At 38.5% G+C, this 15,295-nt stretch overlaps 1 protein-coding gene across 9 annotated transcripts in view; it reads left to right on the top strand.

The window, feature by feature from the left end:
- TFDP2 (transcription factor Dp-2 (E2F dimerization partner 2)) overlaps positions 1-15,295 on the top strand; it is a 110,433-nt gene that overhangs the window by 64,938 nt on the left and 30,200 nt on the right. For 6 of the 9 annotated variants that reach the window (XM_015560405.1, XM_015560409.1, XM_015560403.1 and 3 more), the window contains one exon: positions 11,008-11,111. In XM_015560405.1, coding sequence (XP_015415891.1) covers positions 11,008-11,111 — 104 coding nt within the window. Of the gene's footprint in view, positions 1-1,944; positions 2,065-3,411; positions 3,509-10,004; positions 10,069-11,007; positions 11,112-15,295 lie in introns of those variants that run through there. The other 3 variants (XM_015560407.1, XM_015560408.1, XM_015560411.1) reach the window with 3 other exon arrangements.

A 15,295-nucleotide genomic window follows, 5' to 3' on the forward strand; every position in this document is an offset into this window, starting at 1 on the left:
AAATCCCTGGGTTCCTTTTACCTTTCCAGGGGAGTTCTGCTCTTCCCGGCTGCAAACTGTCTCACCAGCTGAGCAATTTCACAAATTCGGGGTGGGTGCTATTAGTTTCAGCTGCTCACTCCATTTGCTCCGGGACACGACCTGGGACGCGTCTGCCTATATCGCCGCCATCTGCGGGAGACCTTGAATGAAGGCATTTAACTATTACAAGAAAAAATGGGGAGTATGTTATACCATCTTAAGCATATAACTAATGAGAATTATTTCAATTCAATTCATATCTGCCCTAGCCGGTTTGGCTCAGTGGATAGAGCATTGACCTGCGGACTAAAGGGTCCCAGGTTCGATTCCGGCCAAGGGCACATGCCTGGGTTGCGGGCTCTCTATCCCCCCTAGTGGGGGGCGTGCAGGAGACAGCCAATCAGTGATTCTCATCATTGATGTTTCTATCTCTCTCCCTTCCTCTCTGCAATCAATAAAAAAAATATTTAAAAAACAAAAAGAACAGCATATCCAACTGGAAATACCGAACCTGGAAGCAAGTAAAATATGCATAGCATGTTCATATACAGTGTACACCTCTAGGGTATAGAGGAATGACAAACTTTGTAGTTACTCTGACTTCCTTTATTTTTATGTTTGAATATAGACCTCTATGTATGATATAAAAGTCATAAAAGGGATGAACTATAAAATTGACTGCATTATTTTTAATGTGCAAAGAAAGGCATATATAAAAAAGCAGAAGACAAAGGTCAAATTGGTGCAAATAATTACAGCATGTGTAACAAAGAATATACTTATTCCTTCAATATATAAAGAGGTTCTATCAATAAAAAAAAAAATCACTAACAGCCAATAGAAAGATGGGCATAATTCTCAGGAAGGAAAATTTAGATGACTTTTAAACAAAACAAGTCAGCCTTATTCATAATAAAACCAAAATAGAATAAAAATTAGTTACTATTTTTAACCTAAAAATTGACAGAAGTAAAGTTTGATAACACAGAGTTGGTAAGGCTATCAGGCAGGGGTCCTCAAACTTTATAAACAGGGGGCCAGTTCACTGTCCCTCAGACCATTGGAGGGCTGGACTATACTTTAAAAAAAAAAAACTATGAACAAATTCCTATGCACACTGCACATATATTATTTTGAAGTAAAAAAACAAAACGGGAACAAATACAATATTTGTATTTGCATGTGGCCCTCAAGGCGTAGTTTGAGGACCCCTGAAAGGAATGGATACTTTCATATATTTTGAAGGGAGGGTAAGTTGGTACAACCAATGTGTGTAAAGAGTCATTGCAGTAATAAAATATTTTACTTTTAAAAGTGTTTGTAATACGTAGTCCATTACTAAAAGACTCAGTAAGTAAACTGCTATAGCCACAAAAGAAATACTGTGTAGGTAACAAAGAAAACATTAAGGCAAACTACATAAGATAAATGCCTGTTACTAAGTGTGAAAAAACAAAATGCAAACTGATACAGTATTCAATCTTATATGTAAGGAAAAGGGATGTTTATGCATATATGTGTTATATGTCTAGAATATTTCTGGAAGCTTATAAATGAACTGGCACCAGGAGCTGTCTCTAGAGAAGGGAATGGTTAGATGGTAGTTGAGGTTGGGAGGAGACTTAGTTTTCACTGTATACTCTTGTCTCATGAATTTGTATCATCGGCTTCCATCATTTATTCATTCACCCAACACGTATTTGTTGAACTCTGCTGTATCCCAGGTACTATGCTAGGTGCTAAAGATAGAGCAGTGAATGAGATAACAAAGCCCTCTTGCAGAACTTAGTATTCTAAGAGTGGGTGAGGCTATGAACAGCTAATAATTTCATAAACAAGTAAATATAAATGTGCAATATGTCAATAAGAGGTAAGTACAGGCCTACCTCGTTTTATTGTGCTTTGCTTTATTGTGCTTCACAGATGTTGCATTTTTTACAAATTGAAGGCAAGACCCTCTACCAGCAGAAAGATTACGACTCACTTTATTGTGGTACTCACTCTAATTGTGGTGATTTGGAATGAACCCTCAATATCTCTGAGGTATGCCTGTACTCCGGTGAAAAAATAATAGTAAGTTAGGAAGTGCTGATATAGGCTGGTCAGAAATCTCTGAAGCAGTGATGACTGAGCAGAGACGTGAAGGAAGCTGGGGAATACAGCACGGCACGTAGAAATATCTGGGGGAAGAAAGTTGCAGGCAGAGGAAACTAAGAACAGAGGTTATGAGCCATAAATTTGCTTGGCATGTCTTGAGGAATAACCAAGAAGTCTGAATGTAGTGGAATGAAGTAGGGAGAGATGGACAGGTAATGATGTCAGAACAAGTGGTACTGGTAGCATAGGGCTCGGCTCTGTAAAGCTGTGTGACGTTTACACTGACAGATGCAAGGCCAGCTGGATGTTTTGAAGGTAATTGCTCCACACAGCACAATTATTCTGACTGCTGGGTGGGGGTAGGACAGTGTTCATCACTGGAATAATGTGAGCTGCTTATGTAACTTAACATTTTCTAGTAGCCACATTTAAAAAGGTAAAAAGAAACAGGTAAACTTCGATTTAATGATAGATTTTATTTAACCCAATATATCTGAAATTATCATTCAGCATGTAATCAATATAAGCACATTATCAACGAGATACTGTACATGTTTGGGATACTTGGCCTTCAAAATCTGATGAGTATTTTACACTTAGATCAGATCTCAATTTAGATGTTAAATTTTCTCAACAGTTAATGTGAAATGTAATACTATCAAAAGGGAAACTATTTTATACTGCTTTAGTTTTTAAGTTTAATTAAAATTTAGTAGATTTAAAATTTCAAGTTCTCAGGCACACTAGTCACATTTCAAGTGCTTAATAGCCACAAGTGTCTAGTGACTACTGTATAGGACAGAATTAGAATAGAGTTGGGGGCAGAGGTGGGAATGCACAAGCAGTTGATGAATCAGTAACTTAAACGAGATGGTGACTTGGACCAGAGTGATAGCAGTGGAGTGGGTGAGAAGAGGTTGTATTCAAGATAAATTTTAAAGATAGAGCTGATGGGATTTATTATTGGAGTGAATGTAGGATATAAAAGAAAGGGAGAAGTCAACAGTGATCTTTGAGGAATAGAGTTGGCATTTACTGAGATGAAGAGAGATGGGAGAAGGAGGCTTCAGGAGGGATGGGGAGCAGTCTGGAGTTAGATTTGGGGTGTTAAGTTTGAGATACTAAACATAAAAATGGGGATATAAGAAATGATAGCTGGATATGTGAATCTGAAGGTTAGGAGAGAGGTTTAATCTGAAGAACTATATGTGAGAGACAACAGGCCACGTAGGGAGGAAGAATTGACGGAGAAGAGTTGGAGGACCAAACCAAGGGGCTTCCAAATGTTTTTAGAGAAGAAGCCAGCAATCAAGACAGAAGAAGCCCGTGAGTTAGAAGAACCATAGAGAATGGTGGTTTGGATGCCAAATGAAGAGTATCTCAAAGGAAAGTATGAGGTTTTTTTAAGCATCTAATAGTTTAAAGTAACTTGAAAGCTGAGAATTGACCATTGGATTTAACAACATGAAGATGATCTTGACAAGAACTGTTTCAGTGAAGTTGTTAGGGAGAAATGGGAGTGGGTTTAAAAAAAACAACAGTGGAGAAATGGAGATTGCAAATGTTGATGGGTTTTGTGAATTTTGCTGTAGAGTGCAACAGAAATGAGTTGGGAGCCAGAGAGTTACGCATTGTTTGCTTTATAGATGAAAGAAATATGGCATGTTTCTGTGTGGATGAGAATGATCTAGCAGAGAGGGAAAGATGGCGATGATTCAAGAGACTTAAAAGAGACAGTACCTGGAGGGATGTCATTTAGACAAATACATGACCTACCTGTTTAAAAAATAGCCCCAATTGAGATAACAGAAGAAGAGAAACAAAAGGGTTGTATTATCTGTAATTAGTCTCTTACTAATAAATATAAAATTGCGTAGGTCACTTTTCCCCATCATTTTTTTTTTTTAATTAAGGTACTAGACGGCCTGGTGCATGAATTTGTGCATGGGTGGGGTCTGGCCGCCTACCCCAATGGGGGCCGATTGGGGCCAGGTTGATGGGGAAGAGGGGACACGGGAGGTTGGCCAGGTAGCCCCGCCCCTGGTCAGGGTGGGAGGGGGCCGCTCACGGGCCAGGCTGGCTTTGGGGGAAGAGGGGCCACAGGCGGTTGGACAGGGCCAATTGGCCCGATAGGACAACTTGGCCGCTGTAGTGCATGTCATAGCGATCTGTTGTTCCATCATTCCAGTTGCTTGACTTTTATATATATTGATAATTCACATGTAGTAGATTACATTTGATAAACACATATACCACCACAATCTAGGTCATATTAAAACTTTTATATTTAAGGCTGTAGGCTAGCTTGTCCTATGAGGTTGGACCCTGTACATATATGATATACCACTATTTCTGCTTTGACGTATTTGTAAACCCATAAAATAGGCATATTCTTTCCTACAGTAAGTTACTAATTTGGTTCTACTAGGAGGATGTAATACAGGCTTGGGTTAGGAAGGTTTTCCCAAAAGCTAATTCAGGCAAAAAACCAATTTTTTTCCAGAAAGTCAGTGCTGTGAAAAAATAATTTATACTGGCATCATGTAGACAAACCACAATTATTTGACTGCTTTTTTTTTTTCATTTTAATTGGACATATTGAAGGTGAGTAACTATAACTGGAAGAATGATGAGTGAAAGAAATCACTACTGTCTAGACAATTCTAATGGAAAACAGAAAAATCCATTTACTCAAAATTGAAATAAATTTTGAGTCAAAATTTTGTGTCTGTGCCAAGATTTGGCATAAGGTTTTACCTCTTTTCCTAGCCACTTCCCAAGGTGATTGATCTCATTTAGTTAATTCAGGGAATTTCCAGAACCAAAACCCAGGCAGGTCTCTAAGTTTTTGTTTTTAATAAGTGCATCAAGTGCCAGGAATTGGCTTCTGGACAGTATTGGGTCCCTGTTGCCAAGATGCTGGGAATTATGGCCAAGCCGTTATGCAAAAATGTTTAGACTTGGTTTGGTTTTACTTCTTTTAACCTGACAGGTATTTCGGGGGACTGAATGTTTGTAACCTATTTAAATATGTCCTTTTGACCTATTTATTATTTTGACCTAGTTTATTCAGTGAAAGTAAATTGTGTAAATACGTACATGGCTTTTATTTTTGAATAATACAACTATTGAAATCCCAGTGGAGCCCCTTTAATTGCTTATAAGACAGGTTTTATTTTTACTAATAAAAATGCAACCTGGCCTGTGTGGTTCAGTGGTTGAGTGTTGACCAATGAACCAGGCTGTCACTGTTCAATTCCCCGTCCAGGCACATCTCTGCCAACTCGGCATTATCTACCTATTTAATCTTCATCAATCTGGTAGATGAAATTTTTTCCTTTTTTTAAGTTTTAATTTTTTATTATTAAAATCAAGCATTTTTCATATGATCACTGACATTACTATTTCTTCATGTATTGGCTAATTTTTATATTAGGGTATTGTCTTATTGTCATTGATTTATAAGTGGGAAGTTAAATAAAAATTTCTTAAGGATAGTAATCCAGTGATCTATGTGTTGCAGAATTGTTTACCAACTCTGAGATCTCTTTTAAGTATATTTGGTCAGTTGTTACTTAAAAAAAACTTATTTTTAGGTAGTCAAATCTGTCAGTCTCTTTTCAGTTAAGATTTCTAAATTCTATAACATGCTTGGAAGGGCCTTCCTTATTCCCAAATTATTAAAAAAATAGTTTTATTTCTTCTAATACTTCTATGGCTTTCCTTTTTTTTACAGTTTTAATTTTCATATTTAAATATTTTATCTTTCTGGAATTTATTTTTGTGCAAGATGAGAAACTGAAATATAAGGTTTTGTTTAGTCAGATGGACAATTTTTGTTTCAACAAGTGTTTCTAAAATATTCCATCCTTTCTTCATTGGTTTGAAATGCTACCTTTGCCATATATAGAATTTTCATATAGAGATGAAGTACTTTCTGGACTTTAATTTCTCTTTTGTGAATCTATTTATCTGATTCTTAGCCAGTGTCACATTATTTCAGTCACTTTAGCGAAGTAATAATTTTGAAATCTGGTAGGCTAAAATTCCCTCCTTCCCCATTATTCCTTTTTTTCAATATTCTTCGCTGTTCTACTCAATATTCTTGGCCTTTCCTCTTCTACTTTAGAATCAATTTTATTAAGTTTCCTCTAAATTCTTTTGGTGTCAGTTGACATGATATTTCTCTTTTTGATTTTGACCAGTGTTTTATATTCTTCATTTTTTTAGTGTTAGGGTTAAAATTGGGGTCAAGCGGTTTCCTAACCCTAATTATCTTTTTTTGTTGCTTTACTGTTTTTTTGCGTTTGCTTCTAACAGTGTATCAGAGATGACCTCATCTTAAACATTCAGCAGTATTAGATCATTTTAAAAATCTATCTGAGCCCTAGCTGGTTTGGCTCAGTAGATAGAGCATTGACCTGCAGACTAAAGGGTCCCAGCTTCAATTCTGGTCAGGGCACATGCCTGGGTTGTGGGCTCGATCCCCAGTAGGGGGCATGCAGGAGGCAGCTGGTCAGTGATTCTCTCTCATCATTGATGTTTCTCTCCTCTCTCCCTTTCTCCCTCCCTCCCTCCCTCCCTCCCTCTCTGAAATGAATAAAATATATATTTTAAAAAATCCATCTGAAAGCCAGACTTTTCCAGACTCTTCTTCACATGGATCTGTGATGTGTGCTTTTGCCTGGGGCTGAGTTTACGGCATGAATGTATCAATTACATAGCTCTTCCTCCCCTAGAATCATAGATTATTCTCCAGTTTGGCAGACTCTTAAACTATTGAATAACCATATTTATAGAGTTTTTATTTTGTTTTATTTTATTTTTATATTTTATTGGTTTTTTACAGAGAGGAAGGGAGAGGGATAGAGAGTTAGAAACATCAATGAGAGAGAAACATCGATCAGTTGCCTCCTGCACACCTCCTACTGGGGATGTGCCCACAACCAAGGTACATGCCCTTGACTGGAATCGAACCCGGGACTCTTGAGTCTGCAGGCCGATGCTCTATCCACTGAGCCAAACCTGTCAGGGCTAGAGAGTTTTTATAATAACCTTAATCTTTAGCAATTAATAGGATGTTATTTAAAAAAAAATTTTTATTGATTTCAGAGAGGAAGGGAGAATGAGAGAGAGAGAGAGAGAGAGAAACATCAGTGATGAGGGAATCATTGATCATCTGCCTCCTGCATGTCCCCTATTGGGGACTGAGCACACAACTTGGGCATGTGCCCTGACTGAGAATTGGACCGTGACTTTCTAGTTCATAGGTTGATGCTCAAACTATGAGCGACGCTGGCCGGGCAGGACTGGATATTCAAATTTACTTCAAACTTAGTGTAAGCTATGATACCTGTTAAAAAGTAAGAAAAGATACAATGTAGGCTACATTACAGGAAGTATGGCATCCAGATCAGAAAAGGTAATAGCTCCAATCTATGCCAACCAGTTTTTATAGACTCGTACAGTGATTTTGTACCAGGGACTAACCCAGATGCTAGGGTGCGAAGCTGAGAGACATAGCTCACTTATAGTAGAACTATTGGTAAATGGTAACAGGCTCTCTGAAAAGCCAGAGGAAAGGGATCCAGGCCCTAGCCCAGCCGTGGGCAAACTACCGCCCGCGGGCCGGATCCAGTCTGTTTGAAATGAATAAAACTAAAAAAAAAAAAGACCGTACCTTTTATGTAATGATGTTTACTTTGAATTTATATTAGTTCACACAAACACTCCATCCATGCCTTTGTTCCCGCCCTCCGGGCCAGTTTAAGAACCCATTGTGGCCCTCGAGTCAAAAAGTTTGCCCACCCCTGCCCTAGACCACAGAGGCAGGGACAGCATTTAAGGAGGAGGTGCCACAGAGCACAGGCTGGAGAGGTGGAGCCATGGCCCTCACCAGCTATGAGACCTTGTACAAATCATTTAACCTCACTCTGTCTCATTGTCTTCATGTGTAAAAGGAAGTCAGTAGCAATGTATTTCACACGGTTGTCCTGAGCATTAATGAGGTGATGTATATATGTGAAGCCTCAAGAGTAGACTCTGGCACACAGTAGTAATTCAGGAAATGGTATGGAATCCCATTTTGAAGTGTTAGAAGGTAGTTGTCCCATCAGAGACAGACTTCCCAGCTGAAGGACTGGTGTACACCAAAGCCGGGGGAGTTAAGCTGGGCCTTTCCGGGACTGTAGAGTATTTCATGATTGGCGTGTGGGGTGCTTGGGGGGAGTCGCTAAAATAAAACTGGGAAGGGAGGCTTCTGTTTTGAGAGCAGGAGCTTTGTGCCGTGTTGAGGAATCTGAGAGGCATTTAGGACGTGTCCTGGGGTCCTTGAAGGTCTGAAGTTGAAGGGGACTGTCCAGACCAGTTTCACCAGTTGAAAGACTGGTTTGTTGTAGATGTGTGGAGGGGGAGGGGAGCTGTTTGAAGTGAACAGTGGTGCTCATCCCTGGCTGCGCTGGGAACCATCTGGAGAACTTTTAACGGTCTGGTGCCCAAGTTGCCTCTGTATCAATTATATCAACAGCCCTGAGGGTAGGACCCAGGCATTGCTTCCCGGACAGTCCCACTGCACAGCCACGGTTGTGAACCATGGTAACTGCATTCAAACCAGATTTGATAACGTTCTCAATTAAAGAAGTGCCCACCAATTAAAGGATCCAGGGAATGATAAGTAAGATATGGTGGTTAGTTGGTTGAGGAGAGGGTTGATTATTTCTGGAGTGGGTCTCTGGGTAGACGTTGATCAATGCTCAGTTGTATACCAAGACTGAGAACATGAAAGAGAAGCAGATTTGGGTCTGAGGCTTTATTGAGTGAGCATGAGAAAGATAATGTGATTTTAAAATGTGGATATCGAGGGAAAATGATACCCGACCAATGGGCAGAGAGTGAAACTGAAGGGGCAGAGCCAGTGGTATAGTTGAAAACTCAAGGGACAGTGAGTACATAATTGATGTCTAAGATGCTTGAGGAGACTGGAAGTGTAGAGTAGACATGAAAGAAGTAATTTATATGAGAATTTCCACTCAGAGAGACATAAGTAAAAGTATGTGAGGGTGCAGATAGGTCACAGGTTGAGGAAGAAGGGCTGTCAGTGTAGTCTGATGGTCTGTTATCCTTACTGCAGGAGACATGAGTATCTGTGAGAATCAGGAGGTAAGAGAAAGGGATTAAGGAGTATGAGCGAGTTTAGTGAGCTGAGGAAGGAAGTGTCTTTGTAGCCCTGCTCCTAAATGTTGGTTTTTCCCCAGAGTTTCAGGATTGACTCTCCTTTACATACATAACTTGCTGGGTGATCTCCTTCGTTACATCATATTACACTGCTACTTTCTAGGAGAAACATTGATAAACTGAAGTTTGAAGCAGTTAAGTAGTTGATATGGTATTTCAGAAGATTATTGATTGGCTTAGGACGGGGGTGGGGGGCAGTGCCCTGATACCATAATTCAGTGGTTCTCAACCTTCCTAATGCCGTGACTCTTTAATACAGTTCCTCATGTTGTGGTGACCCCCAACCATAAAATTCTTTGAGTTGCTACTTTATAACTGTAATTTTGCTACTGTTATGAATCGTAATGTAACTATCTGATATGCAGGATGTATTTTCATTGTTACAAATTGAACATAATTAAAGCATAGTGATTAATCACAAAAACAATATGTAATTAAATATGTTTTCTGATGGTCTTTGGTGACCCCTGTGAAAGGGTCGTTCCACCCCCAAAGGGGTCGCAACCCACAGGTTGAGAACCGCTGCCATAATTTAAAATTTAACCCTTTTCGGTCCAACGTCAAGGCTGAGGTTGACACCGCAAACCAGTTCAACATTCAATACCATCAATTAATTTGGACCAGACTGTTTGAATTCCAAAAATAAAATTGGACCGCAAAGGGTTAAAGTGTTGAAATCACTTGAAAATCCTACAATTTCCAGCATTCTTAACCTAGGTAGCATATTTTTTTCTCTATTGTAATGAAACATCAAAAAACTACCAACTCAATATTTTGAAAACATGTAAAATATAATAAATTTTATATTTATATTATAAAGAAATTCTAATATGCTTTCTACTTTTTTTTCTTTATACTTTTTTTGTTCTATGTCTAATAAAGATCTAACTGAATTTCTCAACTCTGATATTAACTATTAGAGGCCCGGTGCACGAAGTACATGCGCTTGGGCGGGGGGTGGTCCCTCAGCCTGGCTTGCACCCTCTCACGGTCTGGGAGCCCTTGGAGGATGTCCAACTGGACATCCTTCTTGCCACCACCACTGCATTTACCAGCCATGAGCCCAGCTTGTGCATCTGCCCCCTGGTGGTCAGTGCGTGTCATAGCAACCGGATATTCTGCCGTTTGGTTGATTTGCATATCAGCCTTTTATTATATAGGATGCTTTGCATTATATATTCTCCAAATATTTTTTTCCTACATAAAACCAACTAAATATCCAGTAGTTAATTGGCAGATAGACTGAACTGTTAATTTTACAGATTTCCTACTCAGCAGAACTAATTGTATTCACTACAACAAAGCAAGTACGCCTTCTTGTTTATAATTTAAATTATAAATTGCTTAATCAAAACTGGGATTAGGACCATGGGGTTAGAACAGCCGTGGGCAAACTACGGCCCGCTCAGCTGTTCTATCCGGCCCGCGGAGCCGAAAGAGCGGAGGGTTCTCTTGCTCTCCCCTCCGCTCCTTCACCAGCAGCAGTGTTAACATGTATTAGTTCACACCAACACTCCATCCATGCTTTTGTTCCGGCCCTCCGGTCCAGTTTAAGAACCCATTGTGGCCCTCAAGTCAAAAAGTTTGCCCACCCCTGGATTAGAAGGTGGCCTTAATATTGCAGAACACTAACCCGGTGTTTTGATATCATTTCAGGTAACATTTCATTGGTTGCTTTTCCAGTTTCCAGCACCAACTCACCAACAAAGATTTTACCAAAAACCCTAGGACCAATAAATGTGAATGTTGGACCCCAAATGGTAAGAAAACCATCAAATCTTAGAACTTGAAAATTTACTAACTATGGATGGTCACATATTCTAGTTAATTTCTTAGTCACTTTTTAAAGTTTTATTTTTATCTGAATGTAACTGACTAAATCTTGAGAAAAAGAAAGGCACTCTTCAATGTTTAATTTTCATACATTTGACTCTGGATTCTGGATGTGTAATAAGATTTGCTCTGTGTGTGAGGCTTTTCTTGCTTCTCATTGGTTAAATTGATTTAAAATCTGTTATGTTTTATGTTCTCCTTCTGTTATTTCTTATAAAATAATCTCTACCACCCTAAACTATGTACTCATATAAATTGAACGTGACCCACTACTTAATTTCTATCTGGAGCTATTAATTTGAAATCTTTGATTAAAGGACATTTCAGGGGGAAACAACATGCCAATTCATTTACATTTTTAACAGAAATAATGGATGAAAAATGTTTAACTTTCTCTGTAAGTAGTTTATTAATGATGTTAGAGCTTGAAGTAGATAGCACTTTTTTTAAAAAGTATATTTCTATTTATTTCAGAGTGAAATGGAGAGGGAGAGAGAGATAGAAACATCAATGATGAGCGAGAATCACTGATAGGCTGCCTCCTGCATGCCCCCTACTGGGGATGGAGCCCACAATTGGGGCATGTGCCCTTGACTGGAATCGAACCTGGGACCTTTCAGTCCGCAGGCTGACGCTCCATCCACTGTGCCAAACCGGCTAGGGCTAGATAGCACTTTTAAAAAGCCTTATTTATAAACAAAGTCTCATACCCTACTACTCTAAAAACTATACCAAATTTGCCCTGGCCGGTGTGGCTCAGTTGGTTTGGTGTTGTTCTGGGTACCAAAAGGTCACCAGTTTGATTCCTAGTCAGGGCACAAGCCCAGGTTGTGGGCTCAATCCCCAGCAGGAGGGACATGCAGGAGGCAGCCCATCGATGTCTCTCTCTCTCGCTCTCCCTTTCTCTTTCTCTAAAATCAATGAAAACATATTTTAAGAAACTATACCTAATTTAAATGGCTTCACATACTACTTAGCAAAAGTGCATAAGCATTTGAACAAAAACTCTTCGTTGTCAGTGCTTACATGTTCTCATCTATAGAGCAACAAAGATAAAATTTGCCCATAGTATACAGCCCAGTAGAGTAGGTTAAACATAAAATTGTTTAGACAAAAATAACTTTTAACATACTTAATGGCTCCAGAAAGTCTTTACAATTTTTAAGACATTCTAGACATGACATTTTTCCTGATCGCTTGAGGACTGTTAATTATCTACAGAATCCAAGCCAAAGATCTTACACAATTTACTATAACTATGTGAAGAATGTGATCTAGCTACAAACTTCATAGAGACTTGAGCTCAGGTAAGTGTTCCCAATTCAAGGTAGTTCAGGGTATATTTTCCAACATTTGGCAGACATTTGCCCTTCACCAGCCACTACAGTAGGTACAAGTGAGATAAGACACCTGCCTTTAAAGTCTGTATTTTGAAATGTGATAATGTAAGCACCAAAATTAAACAAACATACCAGAACTCTTATGTGTTTGCCATAGAAGTCAATGGCATGTTGTTTTCCCTCTTACAGAAATCCTCTGGTTTTGAGATGCTATTTTCTATTAGTATTTTAGTGATGCTGCTATGGCTCAAGTGCAGGTTTCTCTATTGGAGACATGTAATTTCTCTTTCCATTGTTAGTTTGTATAATGTACATGACAGTCTTTATACACTTGGGTTCTGACAGTAAGCAATCAGATATACATGTTACTGACGCAGTTACTGCAGAATCAGCAAACAAAGGTCCGAAGGAGAGGAGATGTGGGGCTCTGCTTTAAACCAGGCCGGCCCAAGGCCTTTATTTGTCTCCCTAATTCTCGGGGGCTTTTTGCAGTTCTTAGGACTTGGACCAGAATCAGAGTTTTTGTTTTGATTTCCTAATTGATGTAGAACCCCAATTAGAGCCATTTCTTTCTTCTCCTCTTGCTTGCTTCTCTTGAACATTGTCCTTTCACCTTCAATTTTTCATTCATGATTTTTAAAAATATTTGTTTAGTTAGGAATTAGTGAATAAAACCTAATTTCTTCTTACGGAAAATTTAAATTTCATGTCTCTTTGGAAGCCAAATCTTAATGGTAGATAGAAATTTCAAAAGACCCTGAGAAAAAAAGTTTTGTTCAGTATTTATAGAAATTAGCAGTAACTTTTATTTTGGGATACTTTCCCTTTTCCTAAAGGTTTCTGCTTATATATATATAAGATACTCTCATGATTATCTTTATTTTAATGTGGTTAAAACTGCATGTTTCTTATATTGAAAACTAATGTTTTATCAAATAATGGAATCCTTGTCCTGGCCGGTTTAGCTCAGTGGATAGAGTGTCAACCTGCAGACTGAAGGTCCAGTTCATGAGTTCAATTCTGTTCAAGGACACATACTTTGTTTGTAGGCACCATCCCCAGCCCAGGTTGGGGGGCCTGCATGAGGCAACCAATCGATGAATCTCTCACATTGATGTTTCTCTCTCTGTCTCTCCCCCTTCCTTCCACTCTCTAAAAGTCAATGGAAAAATATCCTTGGGTAAGGATTAAGAACAACAATAACAACAACAAAAATGGAATTATTTAACATAACATTTTATAATTATATAGTTTTTTCCCCTTCAAAATAGGTGTTCCCTTGGCCTTTCTTAACTGTAGATGGCAGTAGTACATAAGATATATTGATTGAAGGTGGAAAATCTCTAGAATGAGGTTCAATTGCTGTATGATTTTCATTGCGTAACTGTAATCTGTTGTCAAAAGAAACCATGATTACATTTAAATTAAGGTCGTCTCTGTTTTTTTTTGGGGGGGGGGTGAAATTTATTCATTTTCCTTATCAGATCAACTGAATATCAGAAGTAGTTACCTCTAATTATCTTTCATTTTAATTTGGGATTTCAAAATTAAGGTTCAGTTTTATAAAGTGTGTCTGACTCATCACCTACATAGTTTTCCTATGTTTAATGGTTGATTAGTTCTGTTGACTTTCCTTTGGTTTTGTTTCTTAAGACTCACTGTCCTAGTTTAAGAATTCATTGCATCTCACATGAACTTATAACTTGTCTTTCCAGTTCAAGTCCTTCATCTCCAATTTGTTCATTCAGGAAATGTTTATTAAGGACTTACTGTGTATCAGGCCCTTTGCTAAGAGAAGGGAACAGAGTATTGCTATTTACTCTCAGATCAGAAGAAAATATCTGACAAAGAGGAAGAAAAAATAAACCAGAACATAGCAGTTCATTTCCAAAGTCATTCTCAGTAATGATAACCATGTTTCCCTATGCTTGTTTCCCTTCCTTCTTTCTTTTTCTTTCTACAAAGCCCTTTAAATCAGATAAAACCGAGCCTGTAGGCTACTAATAACAGATATAGAGAAAGAACTCCTTAGTAATAAAACTGCACAAGTAATGCAGTCTGTTTCAGGGGTAGGTTGGAACACATAGAATTGCTTTTTGGACACCCCTATTCTTGAAAGTGTAGACAAGACTGATCAAATACTGAAATTTTGCTCCTTAAGCTGTCACACTCAATGACAATATGATAAAGGACATCTGAATGTGTGATGTAGTGATTGGAGAAAACTGTCTTTTATATCGTATTTTTCTTATTGGACTTTTTTATAATCCTTTGTAGCATATCAGTGAATAAAGAAACTACTTTTTTTTTTATCATTTTAAAAGCTGGGTCTTTTCTCTCAGTTCAGTAAGTATTTATTGCACTTCCCTATGAGCACTGTGTTAGGCCCTGCAAACATTCTCTCTGCCCTTGAAGATCTTGCACTGAAATGGAGGGGTGGAGGTGGGATGGGATGCATGGAGGGGTAGGAGGTCCAAACACATTGTCTAGTTTTCATATTTTCACACAAGGCAAACTTCTGAATGCCCTGTTTGATCATCCTTGGCTTATTGTAGCAAGTCAGAATTCTCTAGATATCTTATCCTTGTTTATTGTCTTTTGTGTTTATTTATTTATTTTTAAATTGATTTTATTTATTTATTTTTTATTAAATCTTTATTGTTCAGATTATTGCATTTGTTTCTCTTTTTCCCCCCCATAACTCCCCTCCTCCCAGTTCCCGCCCCACCCTCTGCCCTCACTCCCCACCCACTGTCCTCATCCATAGGTGC

Source organism: Myotis davidii, unplaced genomic scaffold, assembly GCF_000327345.1.
Source record: "Myotis davidii unplaced genomic scaffold, ASM32734v1 scaffold73, whole genome shotgun sequence".
NCBI lineage: Eukaryota > Metazoa > Chordata > Mammalia > Chiroptera > Vespertilionidae > Myotis > Myotis davidii.